This window comes from Dioscorea cayenensis, chromosome 16 (genome assembly GCF_009730915.1).
Source record: "Dioscorea cayenensis subsp. rotundata cultivar TDr96_F1 chromosome 16, TDr96_F1_v2_PseudoChromosome.rev07_lg8_w22 25.fasta, whole genome shotgun sequence".
Classification (NCBI taxonomy): Eukaryota; Viridiplantae; Streptophyta; class Magnoliopsida; order Dioscoreales; family Dioscoreaceae; genus Dioscorea; species Dioscorea cayenensis.
The window spans coordinates 16408057-16430933 of NC_052486.1; the positions used below are offsets into that span (position 1 = coordinate 16408057).

The 22877-nt window shown below is 40.2% G+C and overlaps 1 protein-coding gene and 1 non-coding gene across 2 annotated transcripts; both read right to left on the minus strand.

The window, feature by feature from the left end:
* Nucleotides 1–10628: 10628 nt before the first annotated feature.
* Nucleotides 10629–14286, minus strand: LOC120279179 (tetraspanin-8-like). Its single transcript, XM_039286045.1, has 2 exons — nt 13704–14286; nt 10629–11220 (listed from the first exon to the last, which is right to left on the minus strand). Exons 1-2 carry the CDS (start codon nt 14202–14204, stop codon nt 10909–10911), a joined length of 813 nt encoding a protein of 270 aa, XP_039141979.1. The 5' UTR covers nt 14205–14286; the 3' UTR covers nt 10629–10908.
* A 4735-nt stretch (nt 14287–19021) lies between these two features.
* Nucleotides 19022–19128, minus strand: LOC120279858. The gene has a single exon (XR_005542159.1). It is a non-coding gene; the product is annotated as a small nucleolar RNA R71 (small nucleolar RNA).
* Between the last annotated feature and the right edge of the window lie 3749 nt (nt 19129–22877).

Here is a 22877-nt window from a genome sequence, read left to right on the forward strand (position 1 = left end):
GGCACAAAGGCAGTCACACTCGAGCATTCCGACTTATGCACATAGAACAAGAGCTACATCAACTTGCCTATCATTGAAGAAGCAAGTGATCCACGACGTGAACGTGTGCCCGATTGCGTTACTCCGATGAAAGTATGGATTCGGGAAGCTATTCATGCCGGATACTATAGCAGAGCACTATAGCAAACAGGTAGCAAAGTGCTTCGTGAGCGAGCATTGTTCACGGCCCCTGATGGACTCGCCCTACGATGGGCGACCTTGTGAACCACACATGGGAGTGGGTAATTTCCACACGCCCGTGCGAAATTCTGCAGATGAGTTCTCTCCATCCCGAGAAGACACAGGGGCGTGTGACGGCCCCTGTGAGTTGGGCACGTGAATGTCCACGCCCGTGCGGAATTCCCACACGGGCGTGTAGAACATTTGACAATATTTCTCGGATATCCAGCGAAGCCACAGGGGTGTGCGTCTGCCCCTGTGATACCTTCGTTTGAGGCCGCACGGGTGTGGGCTATGCCGCACGCTCGTGTGGATCTCCAAGAATTAAAAGACTGTCTGCTCTCCCAATACAATAGTCACACCTTGCTCCTCAACTGACCCTAGGTCGCGCAAAGAACATCTTCCGACTTTCTCTTGACCTCCTCTTGCTGTCATTGAATCAATTGATTGTGCATTGTGTGAAGTGTTTTGCTTCAACTCATCGGTAAGACCTTATTTCTTCTCATCATCGACTTCCTTTGAGTCTAGCTGATTACATGCGATTTAAATGGATAATACACATCGGTTTCTTGCTAAAATGGTTATGATTTATTTTTGAGAAGATCTGGGAGTGAGATGGGGTTGTAGCTGGGAGAATGACTGCAAAGGCCGTGCGTTTTCCACGTCCCATGAAAGTACACGGACGTGTGGAATTTCTGCACGGCCATGCGTTATTATTTTCCTACAGAAATTAATTGATTTTCAGTTGGGGTTGCTATTTCAAAAAGGGAATTATGTGGAATGGACACGTTGATACCCGTTGCAGATTGTAAAGAAATAGATACCCAGTTAGAAGAGGAGGAGAATAACTGTGAACATGAGGCAAATGATTTCGAGGAGATTGATAAATTGAAGGAAGGCAGCTTGCGTCCATCAATTGTTGAACCACTTGAACTTGAGCTTAAAACTCTTCCAACACATTTGGAATATGCATTCTTAATGGAGAACTCTAAACTCCCTGTGATTGTAGCTTAAAACTTGTCTGCGGAGCAGAAGGATAAACTTGTTAGCATGTTGAAAAAGCCCAAATCAGCTATTGCATTGAAGATCTCCGACATTAGGGGTATAAACCCATCATTATGCACTCATAAGATCCTAATGGAGGATGACTACAAATCTGTGATCCAACCTCAGCGAAGATTTAACCCGAATATGAAGGAAGTTGTTAAGGGAGAGGTAATAAAACTTTTGGATGCAGGAATTATCTATCTCATATCAGACAGTAAGTGGGTGAGTCCGACCCAAGTTGTCCCGAAAAAAGGAGGAATGACAGTAGTGAAGAATGAAAAGAATAAGTTAATCCACTAGGACAGTTACTGGTTGGCGAGTTTGCATTGAGTATAGAAGACTGAATGACGTCACTCGGAAAGATCACTTTCCTTTGCCATTTATTGACAAAATATTGGAACGACTAGCGGGGCATCATTTCTACTGTTTCCTTGATGGCATGTCGGGATAGTTTCAAATCCCAATAGCTCCAGAAGATTAGGAGAAAACCACATTTACTTGCCCTTATGGTACTTTTGCTTATAGACGAATGCCTTTCGAGTTGTGTAATGCCCCTGCAACATTCCAGCGCTGCATGACGGCCATTTTTGATGACTTTCTCAAAGATATTATGGAAGTTTTTATCGATGATTTTTCAGTGTTTGGGGACTTTTTCGATGCTTGCTTAAATAATTTGGAAAGAGTCTTAGTGAGATGTGAAGAGACGAATCTCGTCCACAACTGGGAGAAGTGTCACTTTATGGTGCAAGAAGGCATTGTCCTTGGACATAAGATTTCCCAGGCAGGTATGGAGGTGGATAAGCCGAAGATTGAGATAATTGAAAAGCTTCCTCCGCCTACGAATGTTAAAGGGATCCGCAGTTTCTTGGGTCATGCAGGTTTTTACAGAAGGTTCATTAAGGACTTTTCGAAGATCTCCCAACCGTTGACCAAACTCTTGGAGAAGGATACTCCTTTTGATTTCAGAAATGATTGTCTGAATGCATTTAATGTGCTGAAAGAAAAGTTAGTGCAAGCACCAATCCTGACAACACCGAAGTGGGATGAGCCGTTCGAAGTAATGTGTGATGCTAGTGATTATGCAGTGGGAGCGGTCTTGGGTCAGAGGAGAAGCAAGCAATTTCAACCGATCTATTATGCTAGCAAGACTCTACAAGTGCACAAGAGAATTACACCACTACTGAAAAGGAATTATTAGCAGTAGTGTTTGTTTTTGATAAATTCAGACCATATCTCATCCTATCTAATGTCACAGTGTTCACATATCACTCTGCACTCCGTTATCTCATGAACAAGGCAGATGCGAAACCGAGATTGATTCGGTGGATATTGTTATTTCAAGAATTTGATTTGGAAATAAAAGATAAAAAGGGGACAGAGAATATGGTTGCAGATTATCTGTTGAGATTAGAAGATTGTGATGGGCAAGAACCGGCAAGCAAGGAAATTAATGATTTCTTTCCTAAAGAGCATCTGTATGCGATACAGGTATCAAAATCGAAAGATGTTCCATGGTTCGCAGATTTTGTGAATTATTTGTCAAGAAGGGTATTGAAGCAGGGTTTAAGCTTTCAGCAGAAAGAAGAAATTTTTCAGTGACCTTAAGAACTTTTTCTGGGAAGATCCTTACCTGTTCCGTATTTGTGCAGATCAGGTGGTGCGAAGGTGCGTTTCTAGGCAGGAAGGTTGGAACATCATTGCGCATTATCACTCAGGCCCAGTGGGATGGGCATTATGCTTCAAGTCGAACTGCAGAGAAGGTTTTAGCCGCTGGGTTCTATTGGCCAACCTTATTCCAAGATGTTCATCAACTCGTTTTACGATATGATAGTTGTCAAAGGGCTGGAAATTTATCACGAAGGGATGAGATGCCTCAAAATCCCATACAATTTTGCGAGGTATTTGATGTATGGGGGATTGATTTTATGGGACCATTTCCGAAGTCCAATGGAAATCAATATATTCTGGTAGCAGTTGATTATGTTTCCAAGTGGGTAGAAGCCCAGGTTCTTCCAACTAATGATGCAAGAACTGTGGTGAAGTTTTTGAAGAAGCTATTCACTCGCTTTGGAACTCCAAGAATTATCATCAGCGATCGGGGAACCCATTTTTGTAATACATAATTGGCGAAAGTGTTAAAGCGTTATGGAGTTCATCTTCGTCTTGCTACTCCTTACCATCTGCAAACAAGTGGGCAAGTGGAGGTTACAAACAGAGAGCTCAAGAGAATATTAACCAAATCAGTGGAACAAAGGAAACGAGATTGGTCCGAAAGGTTAGATGACACACTTTGGGCTAATAGAACAGCATACAAAACCCCAATAGGGACCACTCCCTATAATTTAGTGTATATAAAATCTTGTCATTTACCGGTGGAATTAGAGCACAAAGCATATTGGGCAATTAAAGTGATGAATTTTGACTTGCGCAAATCTGGAGAACAACGAATATTGCATCTCAACGAGTTAGACGAATGGAGGATGAAGGCATATGAGAATGCAAGGATATACAAGGAAAGAATTCGGAAGTGGCATGACAAGCATATTAAGATTCCGAAGGACTTCAAAGCAGCCGATCAGGTGTTACTTTTCAACTCTCATCTAGGTTTATTTCCGGGGAAACTAAAATCAAGGTGGTCTGGTCCGTATACCATAACCGAAGTTTCACCCCATGGAGCCATTGAGATTAACCATCCGGAGAAGGGCACATTGAAGGTGAATGGACATAGGCTGAAACCATACTATGGCGGAGAGATTTGCAGTGACAATAGAGATGTATTTTTCCTCCATGAACCCCCGTGAGGTAAGACAAGGTACATCAAGCTTAGTGACTTAAAACAAGCGTTTCTTGGGAGGCAACCCAAGTGTTTACTGTTTTCTTATTTTTAGTTAGGTTGTTTGCATGAATAAATTGTTAAGTGTTGGAGTCTTGATTTTTATGATGCTTGTGCTGGGATTTTATTGTGGGTTTTAAAGTCATTGTGTGTTTTCAAGTGGAATTGGCAAAGTATGGTCATTTGAGCAATATTTCATGTTTTTCACTAGTAAAATTAGCATAATATAGCAGGCTCTGAGTGTGTACACATGTTCAGAAATTCTCTGTAGAGCCTGCAGATTTTTCTAAGTCATCCAGAGAAAACACACGGGCATGTGGAATTTCCGCACGCCCGTGGAGTTGCACTGCGAAGCTCATCCAGAGAAGGCACAGGGGCGTGCGGCTGCTCCTGTGAACGACCATGCGACTGTCACACGCCCGTGGGTAATTTTTGCATGGGCGTGTGAATTCCTGCAGAGTTGGGCGGATTATCCCGAGAGCACGCAGGGGCGTGGACTCGCCCCTGTGGGCGACCTTGTGAACCACACACGGGCGTGGGTAATTTCCACACATTCGTGGCGGCCCCTGTGAGTTGGGCATGTGAATGTCCACGCCCGTGCGGAATTCCCACACAGGCGTGTAGAACATTTGACAATATTTCTAGGATATCCAGCGAAGCCACAGGGGCGTGCGTCCGCCCCTGTGATACCTTCGTTTGAGGCCGCACGGTCATGAGCTATGCCGCACGCCCATGTGGATCTCCAAGAATTAAAAGACTGTCTGCTCTCCCAATACAATAGTCACACCTTGCTCCTCAGCTGACCCTAGGTCGCTCAAAGAACATCTTCCGACATTCTCTTGACCTCCTCTTACTGTCTTTGAATCAATTGATTGTGCATTGTGCGGATTGCAGAGGTGTTTTGCTTCAACTCACCGGTAAGACCTTATATCTTCTCATCATCAACTTCCTTTGAGTCTAGCTGATTACATGAGATTTAAATGGATAATACACATCGGTTTCTTGCTAAAATGGTTATGATTTGTTTTTGAGAAGATCTGGGAGTGAGATGGGGTTGTAGCTGGGAGAATGACTACAAAGGCCGTGCGTTTTCCACGCCCCGTGAATGTACACGGGCGTGTGGAATTTCTGCACGGCCGTGCGTTATTATTTTCCTGCAGAAATTAATTGATTTTCTTTTCTAATACATGCAGGTATGGCCACAAGATCAAAGAAGGCAGTTGCTAAACGTCTTAGAGGGCCTACCCCTGAGCCGGAAGTCATGGAATCCACACTTCCTGAGCATCGAGCTCGGTTTGAGCGGTTAGCGAAGCTTAAGTTTGGTCAAACGTGAATCCTGAATATTGGGTCACTCAGGAAGGTGCAACTAGCAGATGACATGGCTGATGAGGTCGAGAAACTATTATCAGCCGGTAGTTGGCACAAGATATTGAATATTCATGACCCTACTATCCGTTCACTCACTCTAGAGATGCTTGCTTCATTTGAGTTCGACCACTCTTATGCTCATTTTGGTAGTGTCGGCGCTATTCAGTTCAGATCTTTTGGGCAACATCATAGTATGAGCGTCACACAGTTCTCCACTAGACTTGGTTTATACGATGAGGAGTATACTGAGACTGAGGAGTACGAGAGTCTTCCAATTGACATGTCGGGTTTATTTCCCACGGAGGCGTATAGAATACTATGTGGTTAGGGGCGATATGAACCAGGAGTGTCTAAGGCCTCATGTTTATCTCGACCTAGTTATAGATATCTTCACGCCATCATAAGCAGGTTAGTGAATGGTCGCGGTGATAGCACGGGAGTCATAAACAAGCAAGAACTTCTGTACTTATACTCCATGGTGCGGAACGAGCCGGTCCATCTGGGGCACATTTTAGCGGAGTATTTAAGCATTAAGGACAGTATCCCAGACTAGGTGTCATTTTCTCGGGTCCATACATTACTATACTCATTTTGAGGATGGGTCTATGAGACGCAATCAGTGGAGCCGAGAAGACAATCATACCAGCACCACTGGGGTTAGAAACAATCGAGGCTCATGGGTTTGGTCCATAAATATCCAAATGGTGTTTATGTGCTGAATATACCATTTCGAGGATAACAGTGATGAGCCTCAGTCAGCACCAATGGAGACTGAGGCACCTCCAGCGGCGGAGAACATACCCCCGTACGTTCGTTTACACCATCTCAAACCCATGATCGCTTTGAGAGACTCGAGAATGCTTTAGGAGTGGTGCGGGCAGAGGTTTCCGAGATCAGGGCCACGCAAGCCGCCCAATACACAGAGTTCATGGCACGCTTCGACGTATTACAGCAGATCTTAGAGCGAGACGTCGCCTCTTCATTTGTTTTGCGACTGAGGACTCCTCATGCTCCCTCGACATCTACGACACCCTCATCCCCTACCCCGGCACCGGTGGACCCACCATGTGCATCTTCACCAACAGCAGCAGCAGCACCTGAGCCCGAGGGCGACACCGACATTTGATTTTTTTAGTTCTTTTTCTTTCTATGCATTTTATTTTTAGACTTGTTCACTCATAAAGGATTCTCCTTCGAGTTTATTTTTCATTTTGCATCTCGAGTTGTATTCATTGTCTATCTTTTATATATACTCGAGATATTTTGTTTTTATTGAGCTTTACTGAACCCCCTCGTGTATGCGTGCAGATGGTCTTGTCTTCTTGGGAATTGAGACTTAGTCATGGGCACGGCCAAGGTGCTTAGGCACTTAGCCGTGTGAGCTTCACAACCCGTCGGAACACTACCCCCATGGAATTAGCTTCATCAAACGCAACACTAGGAGTCAGGGGAGTATTGTTTTGATTGCTTCTCCCACATTTGCTTTTGAACGATATATATTTTGAGTGAGCTTGCATGTGTACACTGGGGACAATGTACAACTTAAGTGTGGGGGGGAGTTTCAAAGTGCACACATTCTTTTCTATTGTTCTTGATTGATATATGCTCACATAGCCAATGGCGGTTCACCTTAGTTGTAAGGATTATATTCTTGAGTTTAGGAGAATTTCTAACATTGAATGTTTTCATGCTCTAGTTTTGCTTGAATGTCTACGATTTTTTGCCCGATTTATACTTGTTACACTACTCACTTATTAGACTCTTTTGGAAACTCAAGTTTGATGTTAAAGGGACTAGTTATAGTTATTTCTTCTGTTGAATTCAAAAAAAAAAAAGTTTAGTTTTATTGGTTATTTGTGCTTGTTGGGTGGAAAGAGCTACCACCTATGAAGTATGAAGCTACTCTCATAAGTCGGATACTAGTTATGCCCTAATGAGAGAAAAAGCTATCTCATAGGATGAGTGAAAGCTACCACTCCGGTAAAAAAGGCTACCACCTCGAAAGTGTGAAAGCCACCTTAGCGGCCGCTTTGGAAAGGGCTACCTTAGAGGATGTGTGAAGCTACTACCATCTTTGAAATTGTTGTCACTTTTGTAGATAAATAAGTCCCTTGTACTTAGAACTTTGAGGAGTATACCTTGGGTTGTTTTGAGTGAGTTCACACACGTACACGATTTCGGATTTGTTGTCCTTTTTTATTCAAGTTTTTACCTAGAGCATTGATTTTTATATTTAATGTTGAAATTTCCCTTACTTGTAGAATGCTTTCTTTGTATACTTTGGTGAACCTAAGGCCAAGCACTTTCAATATTTTCTTCATTGATGCACAGAATGTTTAATTTTTGCTTGAGGACAAGCAAAAGCTTATGTGTGGGGCAGTTTGATAAGTGCTTGTGCGATATGAATGCAAAGCGTTCATTCCTTATGTTGAGCATTACTTTTCTCGGGTTTTTATACTAATATGTGTGTTTTTATGTTACTTTCGTGTAGGTAGGGTTGTGAGGCCGAATATGAAGGAAAGAAGCCAATGTGAGATGCTAGAGTGTGTGCCAACCTCCTCGTATTCTAGTTGGAACATCCATTTGGAGGGGCACAAGGCAGTCACACTCGAGCATTCCGACTTATGCACATAGAACAAGAGCTCCACCAACTTGCCTATCATTGAAGAAGCAAGTGATCCACGACGTAAAGCGTGTGCCCGCTTATGCTACTCGATGAAAGTATGGATTCGGGAAGCTATTCAGGCCGGATATTGTAGCGAGCAGCAGTCAGGAGAAGATCATGTTCATGTACCGGGTCGTGAAAAATGTAAGTTCGTAGAATTTACACGATTTTAGTATTCTTTTCTCCATGTTTTCCCCAACTTGAGAGAGGGCTTAGGCTAGGGTATTGAGAGGTATTGGCCAAGGTTTTGGAGAGGTTCTACGGCTCCGACATCGTTATTCCTTAGGAAGAAGGTTGGTAGGGGAGCTTCAATCGAGGCGTATCCTATACCGGACGAGGGAATCCTTGGACTGACTGAGTAGAGGACTTTCCACAAGACCATCGACTACGACTATCGAGGGGGTTTCTTTTATGGATTCATTGCTTTTTACATTCTATTTCTTTTGATTGTACTTAGCTCCATGGAGAGCTAAACCGCTAGTGGGTACTTGGGTATTTGTGAACCCTAGGATGTATTCGTTTCATTGAATCTCTTTATTATGCTTTCAATTAATTGATGTTTATTGTGAGTTCCAACCTTGAATGCTTAATTGTATGAACATTTCCCCTAGAGTGACACTAGGGTTGAGAGTTCTCATTGGTAACCTTGTGAGTGAGTGACACACCACGAGCGTTAGACAAAGCTAGGTTGGAGAAGGTTGAGAGGGTGAGTCGAGAGGTACAGGAGCGTCCCCTTTCCCCTCCGACGTGATAGATTCCACCTCCGTTCCTCGAGTTCTTTGTGGCCATAATAGAGTGAATGGTCTAATGGATGAACTTCCGCTGGGCTTAGTTGCACATGCAACGGAGTGAAGCGTTGAGGTGATCTTAGTATCTAGGGCTTAATCGTGGTTAGAGATCTTTTACCTGGACAAAAGGGTTAGGTCTATAATTAGGAAGAGATTTATCACTTGGAATCCCTAGAGCTCATTGCAACTCTATGCGAGTGCGAGGTTGAGAAGTTATCTAATTTCTTCTCCGGGACATGTATAGAGTTAGGCATAGTTGACCTTAGATTTGGGACTATGTAATTAAGGATTTCCACGACTCACCATTGAATTGATTAGGAAGCATAATAGAGGGTTCTTGCACTTGAAACAATTATCCTAGGCGGAGCATTATTCGGGTACCCCATCTTTATCGATTGCCTTACCCCCTTCTCTACTTTTGTTCTCTTACTTGTTTTTATTGTTGAGAATTGAATCATTGTCACACTTATCATTATTGATTTTTCACAAAGCTAAGAAGCGAATTAAGTATTTTTATTCTCTATTCCCTGTGGATTCGATAGCCGCTCATCCAGGATTATTACTTCCACAAACCCGTGCACTTGCGGGATATACGCAAGGGGATCTTGTCACATGTCCTTGTGCTTGATTTGTTTGTTTCCCACTAATTGATGATGTAATTAAACTTCAATAAACAAAAAATTCAGACTTTCAGTTGCCATCACACCACTAATGAGTCACCCACTCACTAGAGGTGGCAATATTTTGTCCGGGCCTACCGGCCCAATTTTGTCCGGCCCGGAATAAAAATGGTTTGGACAAAAGTTTTATTAATCCAGGCAGGGTTTGGCCAATGCTTAATTGTCTAAATTTAAATCCGGACCGGCTCCGGACAAAGAAATTCGGACAACCAGGTTTTTGTACCTCTAAAATTTTAGAAGACCAAATCATGAGCCCAATTGTTTTTAAGCCCAATTTTCCAAAAACTTCAAACTTATATGATTTTTTTTATTAAGACTTGGAATTTTGTATGATTTGATTTGAGTTTTGGATTGTTGGATGTATTTAATTTGAATTAAGTCATTTTTTATAATTTAATATTTGAGTGAAGTTAAATGTATTTTATAAGATTTAGACAAAATTCAGACCTCCGGTCAACCCGGTTTTAAAAAAAAACCGGGTCTGAACAAGTTAGGTTTGTCGGGATTTAAAACCAAAACGGGTCCAAACAACAAATTTATTTATTTATAGTAATAGTTACCCGGACCCAATTTTGTCCGGACCCAGATTTTTGCCACCCCCACCACTCACCATGTCGTGTGATGACCTCGTTAGCCCCATTCACCCACATAATTACTAGTTGTGTAGATTCACACAAAGACAAATTACATTGTAGGCTCACCATGCTCAAAAGTCTTCAAAAAAACATCTCTTCAACTCGCTTGTATCTCTCATCCACTCATTCATCTTCATTACTACCACCTTTTGTTACTGTCTAAAGTTAAATAATTGAGGCACAATAGAACACAACAAAAACTGAAACATCAAATGACAAACAAGCATGACATGTGACAGTACCCTTGTGTCACTCTCTGTGTCCACAGCTCAATCATATAGCATCACAGAGAATAAAAAATGGAGAATAAAGAGAAGGCGCCTTTGTGAAAGCAAATAATTTAATTAACAAAAACCAAAACAACCCCCCACCCCAACAACAGCATAGAATAAGTGATAGAACCTCCAAACATTTAGCATAAAATTTACATCAACATCATGTAGGAGTATCAAGTATGCTCTCTGTAACAGAATATATCCAAAGCTGAAGTAGAACTACGACATCATAAAGAAATGCAAGTGAACAGAGTATCAAGTATGCTCTCTGTAACAGAATATATCCAAAGCTGAAGTAGAACTACGACATCATAAAGAAATGCAAGTGATATATTCATAATCTAGATACGAAGGATATAAAAACTAAGTACATAGATTGGTGGATAACATATCTTCCATTACGCATGTCCCTTCCATCTCGGATACGCATTGTCCTCCCTATTGTTCCTGAAGGCACAGCATCCGACCGAGTAGACGATAATAAGGAAAATGAGGAAGATGATGTTTACGATGGCCACCTTCTTCCAGTCATGCTTGAGATTGGCAAGAACACCGGCCTTGCAGGACTGGCAATCGTAGCAAAGAATTTTAGGATCATTCTGCCAAGTGTTGCAGTCCGAGTTGCCGGAAATAAAATTAGTAGGCTTGGTCCAAACAGTTTCGCTTTGGTAAGTGAAGTTGCAGGCGGTAGGAGGCTTGCAGCATCCAGACTGTTAAGAAGCAGCAAATTCCGCCCAATCAAGTTTAGAAACTAGAAATAAAACTCATAAATATATTCACAAAGACACCATGACTCATTGACATTAGAGGTATTGATGAAGTGACAAGTTACCAAAAAAAAATGAACAGTTCACATGAGAAGATAACTAAGTAAATTGCAAAGACTTGACAAACATATATGGCATGCTTCCACTGTGGCATTGCCATCTGATTAAGGCCGAACAGAAATGCAAGTTGGCTTAGAAATGGAAAAGAATAAAATTGAGCCAGAGAGCCATGCCACATTCTTAAATCAACACAATTAATTTTGCAACAAGACCAGAAAGTTCAAATAATAGAAAACTGCCTCAAATTTTTGGCAAGATACTGAAAGCACTGCTGCTACATGGATGAAATACAGATACCACAGCATATTCTGAGTGTGGCACATATACTTTGGGTCAATGAAACAGAGACTATCTGAAATCTATTCCAGGCTAAAATTTTATGGACAAGACCAAAGCCAAACAGAAACAGTTCCTAAAACAAAGATAGACAATGAATTTTTCAGGGATAAAATAATAGATCCATCCAGCTAAATTTAACTGAATCATTTTGCTATTATAATAAACAATTTTATCAGCCGGATAAAAATTGGCAAGTAAATTATGACAATAACCCTCATGTCGTAATGGTATAATAATGTAATACTAGGTGAAGCATAAAATAATAAATTACTACAGACAATCAAAATCACGAAAACACAAATTAGCCATCCATAATTCATAGCATAACACACGTTCTCTCTTACTTAATAATGACCCCAGACTATATCAAAATAATATTACAAAATGTAAGTTGACTAAAAGCTGAACCAAGGTCAAAATGAGAAAGTTAAAGGATCCTAAAATTCGGACATATGTGCAAGCACAAAGATATAAAAATTATAAAAGTTTGGCGAATCTAAACAAATAAAAAAAACATAGAATGAAAACTAAGAAAGCTGATCATTAGGAAATCCTAACTGGAATGGAACGACGCACACTAGCACAAAGGAATCACAAACAATTTATTTAATAAGAATCCGGGCGGAAAAATAATACCAAAAGCTCCCAAAAGTAACAGTCCACATTCAAAGATCTTCCTATAAAATCAATCATATCAAAACACAAAAAAAAACAAACAAGAAAACTAATCTTCCATTTGGATAAGGAATTTTCAAAAGAAGCGACACCTTCCAAGATTTTTTGATGACTGCATGGAGAGAGTTCTTTAACAAAATACAAAGAAATGGTTTAGAAATGTGTTATTCAACAATTCAGACAAGAGAACAAACAACAGAAACTTGAATCTTGAACAAAAACACAAGAAGAAGTAACCATTACTAGTGTAAAGCTTAGCAAAAAGTGGAGCCCTTCACTTAGGTCTGCAGAGGGTCACATAGCCCTTCACTTAAAGTAACCATTACAGTTCATGTAGAGTAGAACGGGCAACAGATTCTCTGGAAACCAATAATGCTGAGTGTTAGGCATGCCCATGTTCAAAGACCAATAGTATTCAAAACAGATAACATGTGAATAAGGTACGAAAAAGCCTGATTACGATACAAAACAAATAGTGCAAGTTGAATATTTCAGCTTTTGAAAAGAAAGTTCATAGAAATGGCTAATCATCCTAAAATTTGTCTTAAAACTTCAAACTAAAAATTTCCACTGCGACTCATGTCCCCATAAGCATCTCTCTTAAGAATGTCAATTTTAAATACAATATAATTATCATCAGTACTCCAGATCTGAAATCTAGTGTCTTAGAAGAAAACCCAACTCAACCCTTAGTCTCAATAGATTTGTACCACTTTAAGTTGATTCAATGGAAAGCCTAGCCATACTGAGGGGCTCCTTCAATCCTTGAGACACTAAACAAATGAAAACCAATATCATAAACATATAAAAGCCACGAGAGCCCATTTCTGAAAGTTGCCCAGTTTTTGTTGTCAAAGCAAGACTTCGAACCTAATCTCAGAAGAATTCTCCGTAAAACACCAGAAAATGTAAGGAAATCCTCGCCAGTTTCAAGAACAAGAGCTCCAAATTAATAGAAAACCCACCCCTCAACAGTCTAAAGTCCAAAACAAAGAGAAATCCTGGTCGAAAAGTCAGATTACTGAGGAAAAGGGGTGGTGGAAACTCTCCGAAGTCCGAATCCCTTTTCCCCACCTGATTATCCGCCTTTTTACTTTGCAAACCTCATAAATATATAATTATAAATCAAAGTTAAGACTTTACGCCAAAAGGCGCAACAATTTCAGAGAGAAAAAAAAAATCATCAGTCAAAGAAATTGAGACACAGTTCATTTCTATAACGGAAATTCAGACAAGAAACTTTAAAACCCCTAATTTCGCCAAAACAACAAAAAAGTAAAACTGATCAGAAACCCAGATCTAAACATCAAATCTATAAACTTTATAATTAAAAAAAAAAACAATCTTTATACCTGTAGGGGTGAGAGATTCTCATTGATAAACTGATCAAATGTCTGTTTTTTCTCACTCAAACTCGTGCAAACCTTGCTATCCTGAATGCAACTGCGAATCTTAGCCCAATTCCCCTCATTGTTCACTCGCTTCTGCAACCAATTGGAGTAATCCCCAAGCCTGTACTCCTTATACCCGCGTTGAGAAACGACCTCGCCGGCGCCTTTATTGGTGACGACGAAGGCGAAGATGGTGAAGCAGAAGAGGAGGACGATGAGGAGGAACATGACGAGGAGATAGATCCAGAGGAGCCATGAAACTCGGCAACAGGCGCCGATGAGGCCGGCGAGGGAGACGATGAGGAGGAAGGCACCAATGGCGATGATGGGCTTCTCGAGGAACTTCTCACAGTCTGTGCTGGCGCGGGTGGAGAGCCAGATGCCGCCAGCGAGGATGGGGATGGAGAGGAGGAAGACGATGAAGTTGAGAAGGCCTACGAGGTTGTTGCTCAGGCGGAACATGTTAGGTTTCGGTACGCGTCAGATGAGTATAAACAAACAAATGTGGAGAGAGAAGGGGAAATGAAGTTGCACAAGAAAGTGCCTGTGTTCACATATAAGTATGTATATATATATTATCGAAAAAGTCAAAATGGCAGATTTATATTTATTGTTTATTTATTTATGTAATATTATTGAATATCTGTTTGTGTATACAAAACACGTTGTTAGTTGTCATCTCACGAAATTTTTATAAGAAAGACAATAATAGCAAGTTGCCATAGAGGTGGGCACCGGGCAGTTAATTATATCCGCCGGATTCAGTTCATCGGAAGTCAAATTGGGAACGGTTCATTCATAGAATAAACCAAGCCCGACCTATCATTGAATCGGCCGAGGCCGAGCCAGGCCTGTTTGACCCAGCGGATGTCATGGATACGGTTTGAACCAAGGACCACAAACTTGGGATAATCACATTACCCAATTGGACTAAAAACCTTTTTTATTTAAGTATAAAACATAAACAAATATAAAGGAGTTGCAAAATATTTTTTTTTTAAATTTAATCCTAAACAACAAAAGTTTAAAATAATTTATAATAACTTAAAAAAATTTAAGACATATCAAAATAATTTCAAAAAGGATAAAAAAAACTACATTTTAATTTGTTTATCTATCAAATTAAATTATTAGCACATTGCAACAAAAATTACATATCAAATAGTATTCTTATTTTAAATTGAAGTTATTATCAACTTATTTATAATAAATAATTATGATTGGCTCTAAATTTCACTTTGGTCTCTAACTATAGGGTTATTATTGTGCTCATCATGTTGTCATTGAAAAAAGTGGAAATTGCTAAAAACACTCCCAAAGTTTGCAATATGTACATATTTTCCTCCTAAATTTGAATATCCATTAAAACCCCTTTCTTTTTTAATACAATGATTTTTTAAACCACCCATAAAAACCCCTTCTTTTTGAAATTGTTTCTTGCGTGGGAAGTTGTGGCAAGTGTGACAGGGTTTGACTATAATGCCCTTGGGTGCAATGAGTTTCTATTTAAAACATGATGTTTCTGTTTAAAATATGAGTTTCTATTTAAAATATGAGGTTTTGTTTAAAAAATAAGTTTTCTGTTTAAGAAATGATTACATGCATTACTTTTCATGCTAACCTAAATTATTTTGTTTGTAGTTATTATTTAATTATGCTAACCTAAATTTTTTCCCACAAACTTATTAAATTTTTAATGTAAATATCGTTATCTCCATATAATAAAGAACGACCGTCTTTATGCTTAGTTGTCTTTGTTTAACTATCGTTGTTTCTGTTTAATATAGTGCGTTTATATTTAAAAAAGTGCTTAAATATCGTTGGTTCTATTTAAATATGTACGAGTGGCCAAGATTAATTGGTTTTTATACCTAGGATTAATTTGTCACGTAAATATTGGTTTTTCTGTTTAAATATCAATGTTTCTGTTTAAAAAATAAGTTTGCTGTTTAAAAAAATGTGGTTTCTGTTTATGAAATGAGTTTACTGTTTAAGAAATGAGGTTTCTGTTAGATTTCTGTTTATGAAATGAGGTTTATGTTTAAAGAAATGAGCTCTGTTTAAAAAATGAGTTCTCTGTTTAAGAAATGAGTACATGCATTACTCTTCATGCTAACCTAAATTTTTTCCCACAAACTTATTAAATTTTTAATGTAAATATCGTTATCTCCATATAATAAAAGAACGACTATCTTTATGCTTATTTGTCTTTGTTTAACTATCGATGTTTCTGTTTAATATATTGTGTTTACGTTTAAAAAAGTGCTTAAATATTGTTGTTTCTATTTAAATATGTACGAGTGGCCAAGATTAATTTGTTTTTATACCCAGGATTAATTTATCATGTAAATATTGGTTTTTCTGTATAAATATCAATGTTTCTGTTTAAACTAATGAGGTTTCTGTTTAAGAAATAAGTTTTCTATTTAAGAAATGAGGTTTCTATTTAAAGAAATTAGCTCTCTGTTTAAGAAATAAACTCTCTTTTTAAGAAATGAGTTCCCTATTTAAGAAATGAGTACATGTATTATTCTTCATGCTAACCTAAATTCTTTTGTTTGTAGTTATAAGTTTGTTTGTCGTTATAATGTAATCATGCTTACCTAACTTCTTTTCCACAAACTTATTAAATTTTTAATGTAAATATCGTTATCTCCATATAATAAAGAACGACCGTCTTTATGCTTAGTTGTCTTTGTTTAACTATCGTTGTTTTTGTTTAATATACTGCGTTTACTTTTAAAAAAATGCTTAAATATCGTTGTTTCTATTTAAATATGTACGAGTGGCCAAGATTAATTGGTTTTTATACCCAGGATTAATTTGTCATGTAAATATTGATTTTTTGTTTAAATCAATGTTTCTGTTTAAAAAATGAGTTTTCTGTTTAACAAAATGAGGTTTGTTTGAAAAATGAGTTTTCTGTTTAAGAAATGAGATTTTATTTAAAAATGAGTTTTCTGTTTAAGAAATCAGGTTTCCGTTTAAAGAAATGAGTTCTCTGTTTAAGAAATGAAGTCTCTGTTTAAGAAATGAGTTCTCTGTTTAAGAAATGAGTACATGCAAAAATAATGCAAAAATAATGAAAAAATGTATGCAAAAAGGTTTAAGAGCTGATAAGTGTCTAAATGTAGGTGTTTTCATATATATATCGTATTTACTTTGCATGTATTTTGTGAGGTTTGATGCCCGTTTTATGCTTAATCGTCTACTATTTGCTTTGTAGGGCATAAGGAAGCCATGAAGAACAAAAAGATATCATTTGGGCGAAAAGAGAAGAAAACAGGAATTTCATACTACCCCCATACTACCCAGTATAAGGGCCGTATGCACTGTAGTAGCGGAATGATTCAGAGTGTCTACCAAGATTTCCATACTACCCAGTATACGGGGCCGTATGGAGGCCGTATGCACCCCGTATGTAAGCAAATCTAGGGTTTTTGAGTGCTATACGACCCCCATACGACCCGTATGACCGGGGGATATATATACTAATTTTTAGGGCAAAAAAGGAACTTTTTTGGCTAGACTTTTTGCTGGGCATATTTTGGGAGACACTTGAGAGGCTTGTGGCGACCTTGGGGAGGAGAAGAAGGGCAAGGAATCTAGAAGATCATCCAAGCCCAAGGTCCAAGACTCTCAAGGCAAGAAGGCAACTTCATTCAAGGGGAGATCTACCACGATTTGAAGGAAGGAGACCCACGGGCTAGAGGAAGCGCCATTGGGCACCCTTTGGCGGGAAAGCGTCATTCGGCATATTCTTTCACCTCCTCCTCCACCATTTCATCTAGGAAGTGTCATTTATGCTTTTGTTTCGTGTTTTGCTTGTTTGTATTGCTTGTTGTGGGATGATCACACACTGGACCCCCAAGGCCACCGGCTGTTGGTGAACCTTGGGGGGTTTTATAATGAATGTTGGATGATAACTTTTTAATTCCATGTTTGGGTAATTTTGAGATTTAATCCATTATTTTCATGCTAAGTGTTACACTAAGGAGAAATCCGTAGCTCTTTTATGAGTGATGCATGTAGATGTGACTTGCTCGCATGTATTAGATCATGAATGGATAAGAAGGGGATACTTGTATCATCACCGAGAAATCGGGTGTTTGGTAGCCTCCATGTAGGTTTTAATCCCGAAGAAGAGTAGGTTTACTCCTAAGTGAGATTTCTCGCACTTAAAGCAATCGTAGGGATATGGATTTGGGAGAAATTCCTATCTATGTTCGTATGGGATTAGGGTTCAATCACCGAGAAATTGGGGTTGTTCTAATCTTGGAATCTCATGGTCCATTTTACCCTTGCATCTTTAGATCATCATCCATGTTGCATGATAACCCCTCAAGTTGATCCACATCCATAGGCCTTTGCATTTCATTGATTCTCTTGCTTGCTCATTGCTTGTTCTCTCTAATTTGTTGGCAAATATCGTTTTAGCTTTAATTACATTTAGTAGAGTAAAATCCATCACTAGAGATCTTAGGCTAGATAATAGCTCAAGAAGGAGTAATAGGAGATCCTTAGCCCCGTGGAATACGATCCTCATGTCTTCACACGAGGTATTACTTGGAGATCCCGTACACTTGCGGGGAAGCAATCAAGTTTTTGGCGCCATTGCCGGGGACCTTAAGGAATTCTAGGAAACTTTTAGATTATTACTCTAGACATTTCATTCTTTTCTCAATTTTCTTTTATTGTTATTTTTTTTTCTTTAATCTTAACTTTTTATCATCTTTTTCGGTTTTGCAAGGTACTGTGCATGACACGCTCAAATCCATCTACATTGATTACACCAGATAGTGAAATTGAAAGAACTTTGCATCGGAGATTGAGAGAGGTTGGTGAAGGATCGGGTACGCAGAACATTGAAATTGAGGATAGAGAGTCTTCAATCATGGCCAAAGAGCGACGCACTCTATCCGAATATGAAAGACCCCAATTCATGGGAGATGAGTTTAGTGTTCAAGCACCGACCGTGGCATCCAACAACTTTGAAATTAAAGCGAGTACAATCGGCATGGTCCGAACTCGGTTCAATTCAATGGTCTAGCAAATGAAGATGCACATGACCACCTTTTCCCTGTTCCTCCAAATTTGTCTCTACATTCAAGATTAATGGGGTGTCCGACGATGCGATCCGCTTTGAGACTATTTCCATTCAGTTTGAGAGACGGAGCTTATCGCTGGCTTACATCATTGTCTCCGGGGTCTATTAAAAACATGGAAAGGATATGGTTGAGAAGTTCCTTGGGAGATACTTTCCGCCAAGCAAAGCGGCGATGTTGAGGCAAGAAATTTCAGCCTTTAAACAAGGGGAGTCCGAAACATTGTTTAAAGCCTATGAGAGATTCAAGGATCTCCTTAGAAGGTGCCCCCACCATGGTTTTTGCCTCATGGATGCGAGTACAAATCATTTACAATGGGCTGAATTATGCTACTCGCCAACTCATTGATGCCGCAGCGGGTGGTTCCCTTTAGCAACAAGTATCCCGATGAGGCCGAGCAATTACTTGAGTCTATGGCAAGCAATGAATCACATTGGGCCTCAAGAGGATCTACACAAAAAGACCGCTGGGCTTTATGAAGTTAGTAGCAATGATGCCTTGGCCACTAAGGTTGATGTGTTGACTCGAAAAGCTTGATCTTCTTATGGGCGTAGTTCGAGGTCGAATCAGTGATGAATTGTAGCACTTATGGTGGTGGGCATGATGCAGCACAATGTCCAATTGCAAGCTCCTCGCCATGCTCTATTGAGAATGTTGACTACATTGGAGGGCAACGAAATCAAGGGAACCCGTATAGTTCAACTTACAATCCAGGGTGGAAGAACCACCCAAATATTTCATGGAACCAAGGCCAACAACAACAAAGAGGTACACCATCTCAAGGATCTCAATTTCAACAACCAGTCTTTGAGAGGAAGTTTTCTACTGAAGAGGTCCTTACCAAGTTCATGCTTAGTACCAATGACAGGTTCAATAGTCTAACTAGTAGCATGGATGCACAATTTGGCAAGGTGAATGCTCAACTCACTCAGCACGCCGAACAGTTCAGTGAGATAGGTTCTGCTTTGAGAAATCTCCAAGCTTCTGTGAAATCTCTTGAGCATCGAGTGGGGGAACTCGTGTTGTCTTCCAAGCAACACGGAAGACAATCCAAGGGAGCACTTAAAGGCCATTGCTCTTAGAAGCGGGAGGCAAGTGGAGACAAGGGTCAAGGTTGACCCAAGTGTCAAGAAAAGTGGGGTAGCCTCCGGGGAAGACCCCAAGCTAGTTGAAGAAAATAGTGAAGACAAAAATCAGGGAAGAAATGACAAGTTCCAATAACAAGGACCAACAAAATCATCCGAGTATAAACCTCCAATCCCTTTATCCAACCAGATTGAAGCATGAGAAGGAGGATGTTCACTTCAAAAAATTCATGAACATCTTCAAACAACTCCATTTGAACATCCCGATAGTTAAAGCGTTGACTCAAATGCCGAAATATGCCAAGTTTTTAATATAGCTCCTTACGAACAAGAGAAAGTTGGAGGAAGAGGGCACGATTGCGCTTACGGGGAATTGCTCGGCCATCCTAGAAAAGAAGCTCCCACAAAAGTTGAAAGATCCGGGAAGCTTCATTATCCCGTGCATGCTTGAAGGTGGAATCCAAGAAAATGCTCTAGCGGATTCGGGGGCTAGCATAAACGTCATGCCTTACACCATGTATTTGAAACTTGGCTTGGATGAGTTGAGACCCACGAGGATGCCCTTACAATTGGCGGATCGATCAACAAGAAAACCTCGTGGGATTGTTGAAGATGTAATTGTCCGAGTGGACAAATTTGTTTTTCCCGTGGATTTTGTCATCATGGACATAGATGAAGATGTGGAGATACCACTGATTCTTGCCCGACCATTCCTCAGCACCTCGGGTGCCTTGATTGACTTGAAAGGAGGAAAGTTAACATTAAGAGTCAGAGAAGAGGAAGTGGTGTACACTTTGTCGGCTGCCATGTGATAAGTGCTTGCGTGATATCAATGTGAAGCATTCTTTCCTTATGTTGAGCATTACTTTTCTCAGGTTTTTACATTAATATGTGTGTTTTTATGTTACTTTTATGCATGTATGGTTGTGAGGCTGAGTATGAAGGAAATAGGCCAATGTGGATCATAATGCACCTATTTTGGAGGAGATCTTGCTAAGGTTCAAACGCGAAGACATAGGACATGTGTGATATGCTAGAGTGTGTGCCAACCTCCTCGCATTCGAGTGAGCACATCCATTTGGAGGGGCACAAAGGTAGTCACACTCGAGCATTCCGTCTTATGCATATAAGAACAGGAGCTCCACCAACATATATATCATTGAAAAAGCAAGTGATTCACGATGGGAACGTGTGCCCGTTTGCATTACCCCGATGAAAATATGGAATTGGGAAGCTATTCAGGTCAAAGACTGTAGCAGAGAACTGTAGAATGTACTGTAGCAGCACTGTTCACAGCCGGCCGAGAAATCAGAGAAACAGAGAATCCACATGGGCGTGTGGAAATTATCCACGCCTGTGTGGAAATTCCGCACGGGCGCGTGTAGTGTCCACGCTATTGGAGTTGCCCGATTCCAGCCCTATTTAAAGTCGATTCAGCTCTGATTTTGGTATTCTTTTCTCCATCTTTCCCCAACTTGAGAGAGGGCTTCGGCGAGGGTTTTGAGGGGTATTGGCCAAGGTTTTGGAGAGATTCTACGGCTCCGACATCGTCATTCCTGAGGAAGAAGGTTGGTAGGGGAGCTTCCGTCAAGGCGTATCCTATACCGGACGAGGGAATCCTTGGACGACGAGTAGAGGACTCTCCGCAAGACCATCGACACAACCATCGAGGGGGTTTCTTTATGGATTCATTGCTTTTACATTCAATTTCTTTGATTGTACTTAGCTCCATGGAGAGCTAAACCCCTAGTGGGTACTTGGGTGATTGTGAACCCTAGGATGTATTCGTTTCTTTGAATTTCTTTATTATGCTTTCAATAAATTGATGTTTATTGTGAGTTCCAACCTTGAATGCTTGATTGTATGAACATTTCCCCTAGAGTGACACTAGGGTTGAGAGGGTGAGTCAAGAGGTACATTCCCCTCCGACGTGATAGATTCTACCTCCGTTCCTCGAGTTCTTTGTGGCCATAATAGAGTGAATGGTCTAAGGGATGAATCTCCGCTGGGGCTTAGTTGCGCGTGCAGCAGAGTGAAGCGTTGAGGGGATCTTAGTATCTAGGGCTTAATTGTGGTTAGGGACCTTCCGCCTGGACCAAAGGGTTAGGTCCATAATTAGGAAGCGATTTATCACTTGGAATCCCTAGAGCTCATTGCAACTTTATTCGAGTGCGAGATTGAGAGGTTATTTAATCTCTCCTCCGGGACATGAATAGAGTTAGGCATAGTTGACCTTAGATTTGGGACTATGTATGTAAGGATTTCCACGACTCACCAATGTATTGATTAGGAAGCATAATAGAGAGTTCTTGCACTTGAAACGATTTTCCTAGGTGAAGCATCATCCGAGTACCCCATCTTTATCGATTGCCTTGCCTCCTCCTTACTTTTGCTCTCTTACTTGTTGCTTTTAATTGTTGAGAATTGAATCATTATCACACTTATCATTGTTGATACTCCACATAGCTAAGAATCGAATTAAGTGTCTTTACTCCCTACTCCCTATGGATTCGACCCCGCTCACCCGGGATTATTACTTCGACAAACCCGTGCACTTGCGGGCTATACGCAAGGGGAACTTGTCACCATGAAACATTCTTTAGATCATGATGACACACTTTACTTCGTTAATGAAACTGATAAATTGATTTCTGATTGTGTGCAGGAGGTGCTCTCTATAAATCCTTTGGATGAATACTTGGGAGAGTTGGAGAATGAAGAACAAGGAGAACCTCACCAACATCCTCAAATTCATAACTTGAAGCAACCAAAAGAGAGGGTGTCCTGCACTAATACTAAGGAAAAAGAGAAAAAAAGAGTCATTTGTCAAGAAGATGTGGAGGGAGATTTATGGGAGAAAAAAGAAAGGTACCAAGCTTCATCACCCCACATCTCAAGGAGGAAAGGTAAATTTTTCACCCCTCTATACTCATGAGCAATTCGAG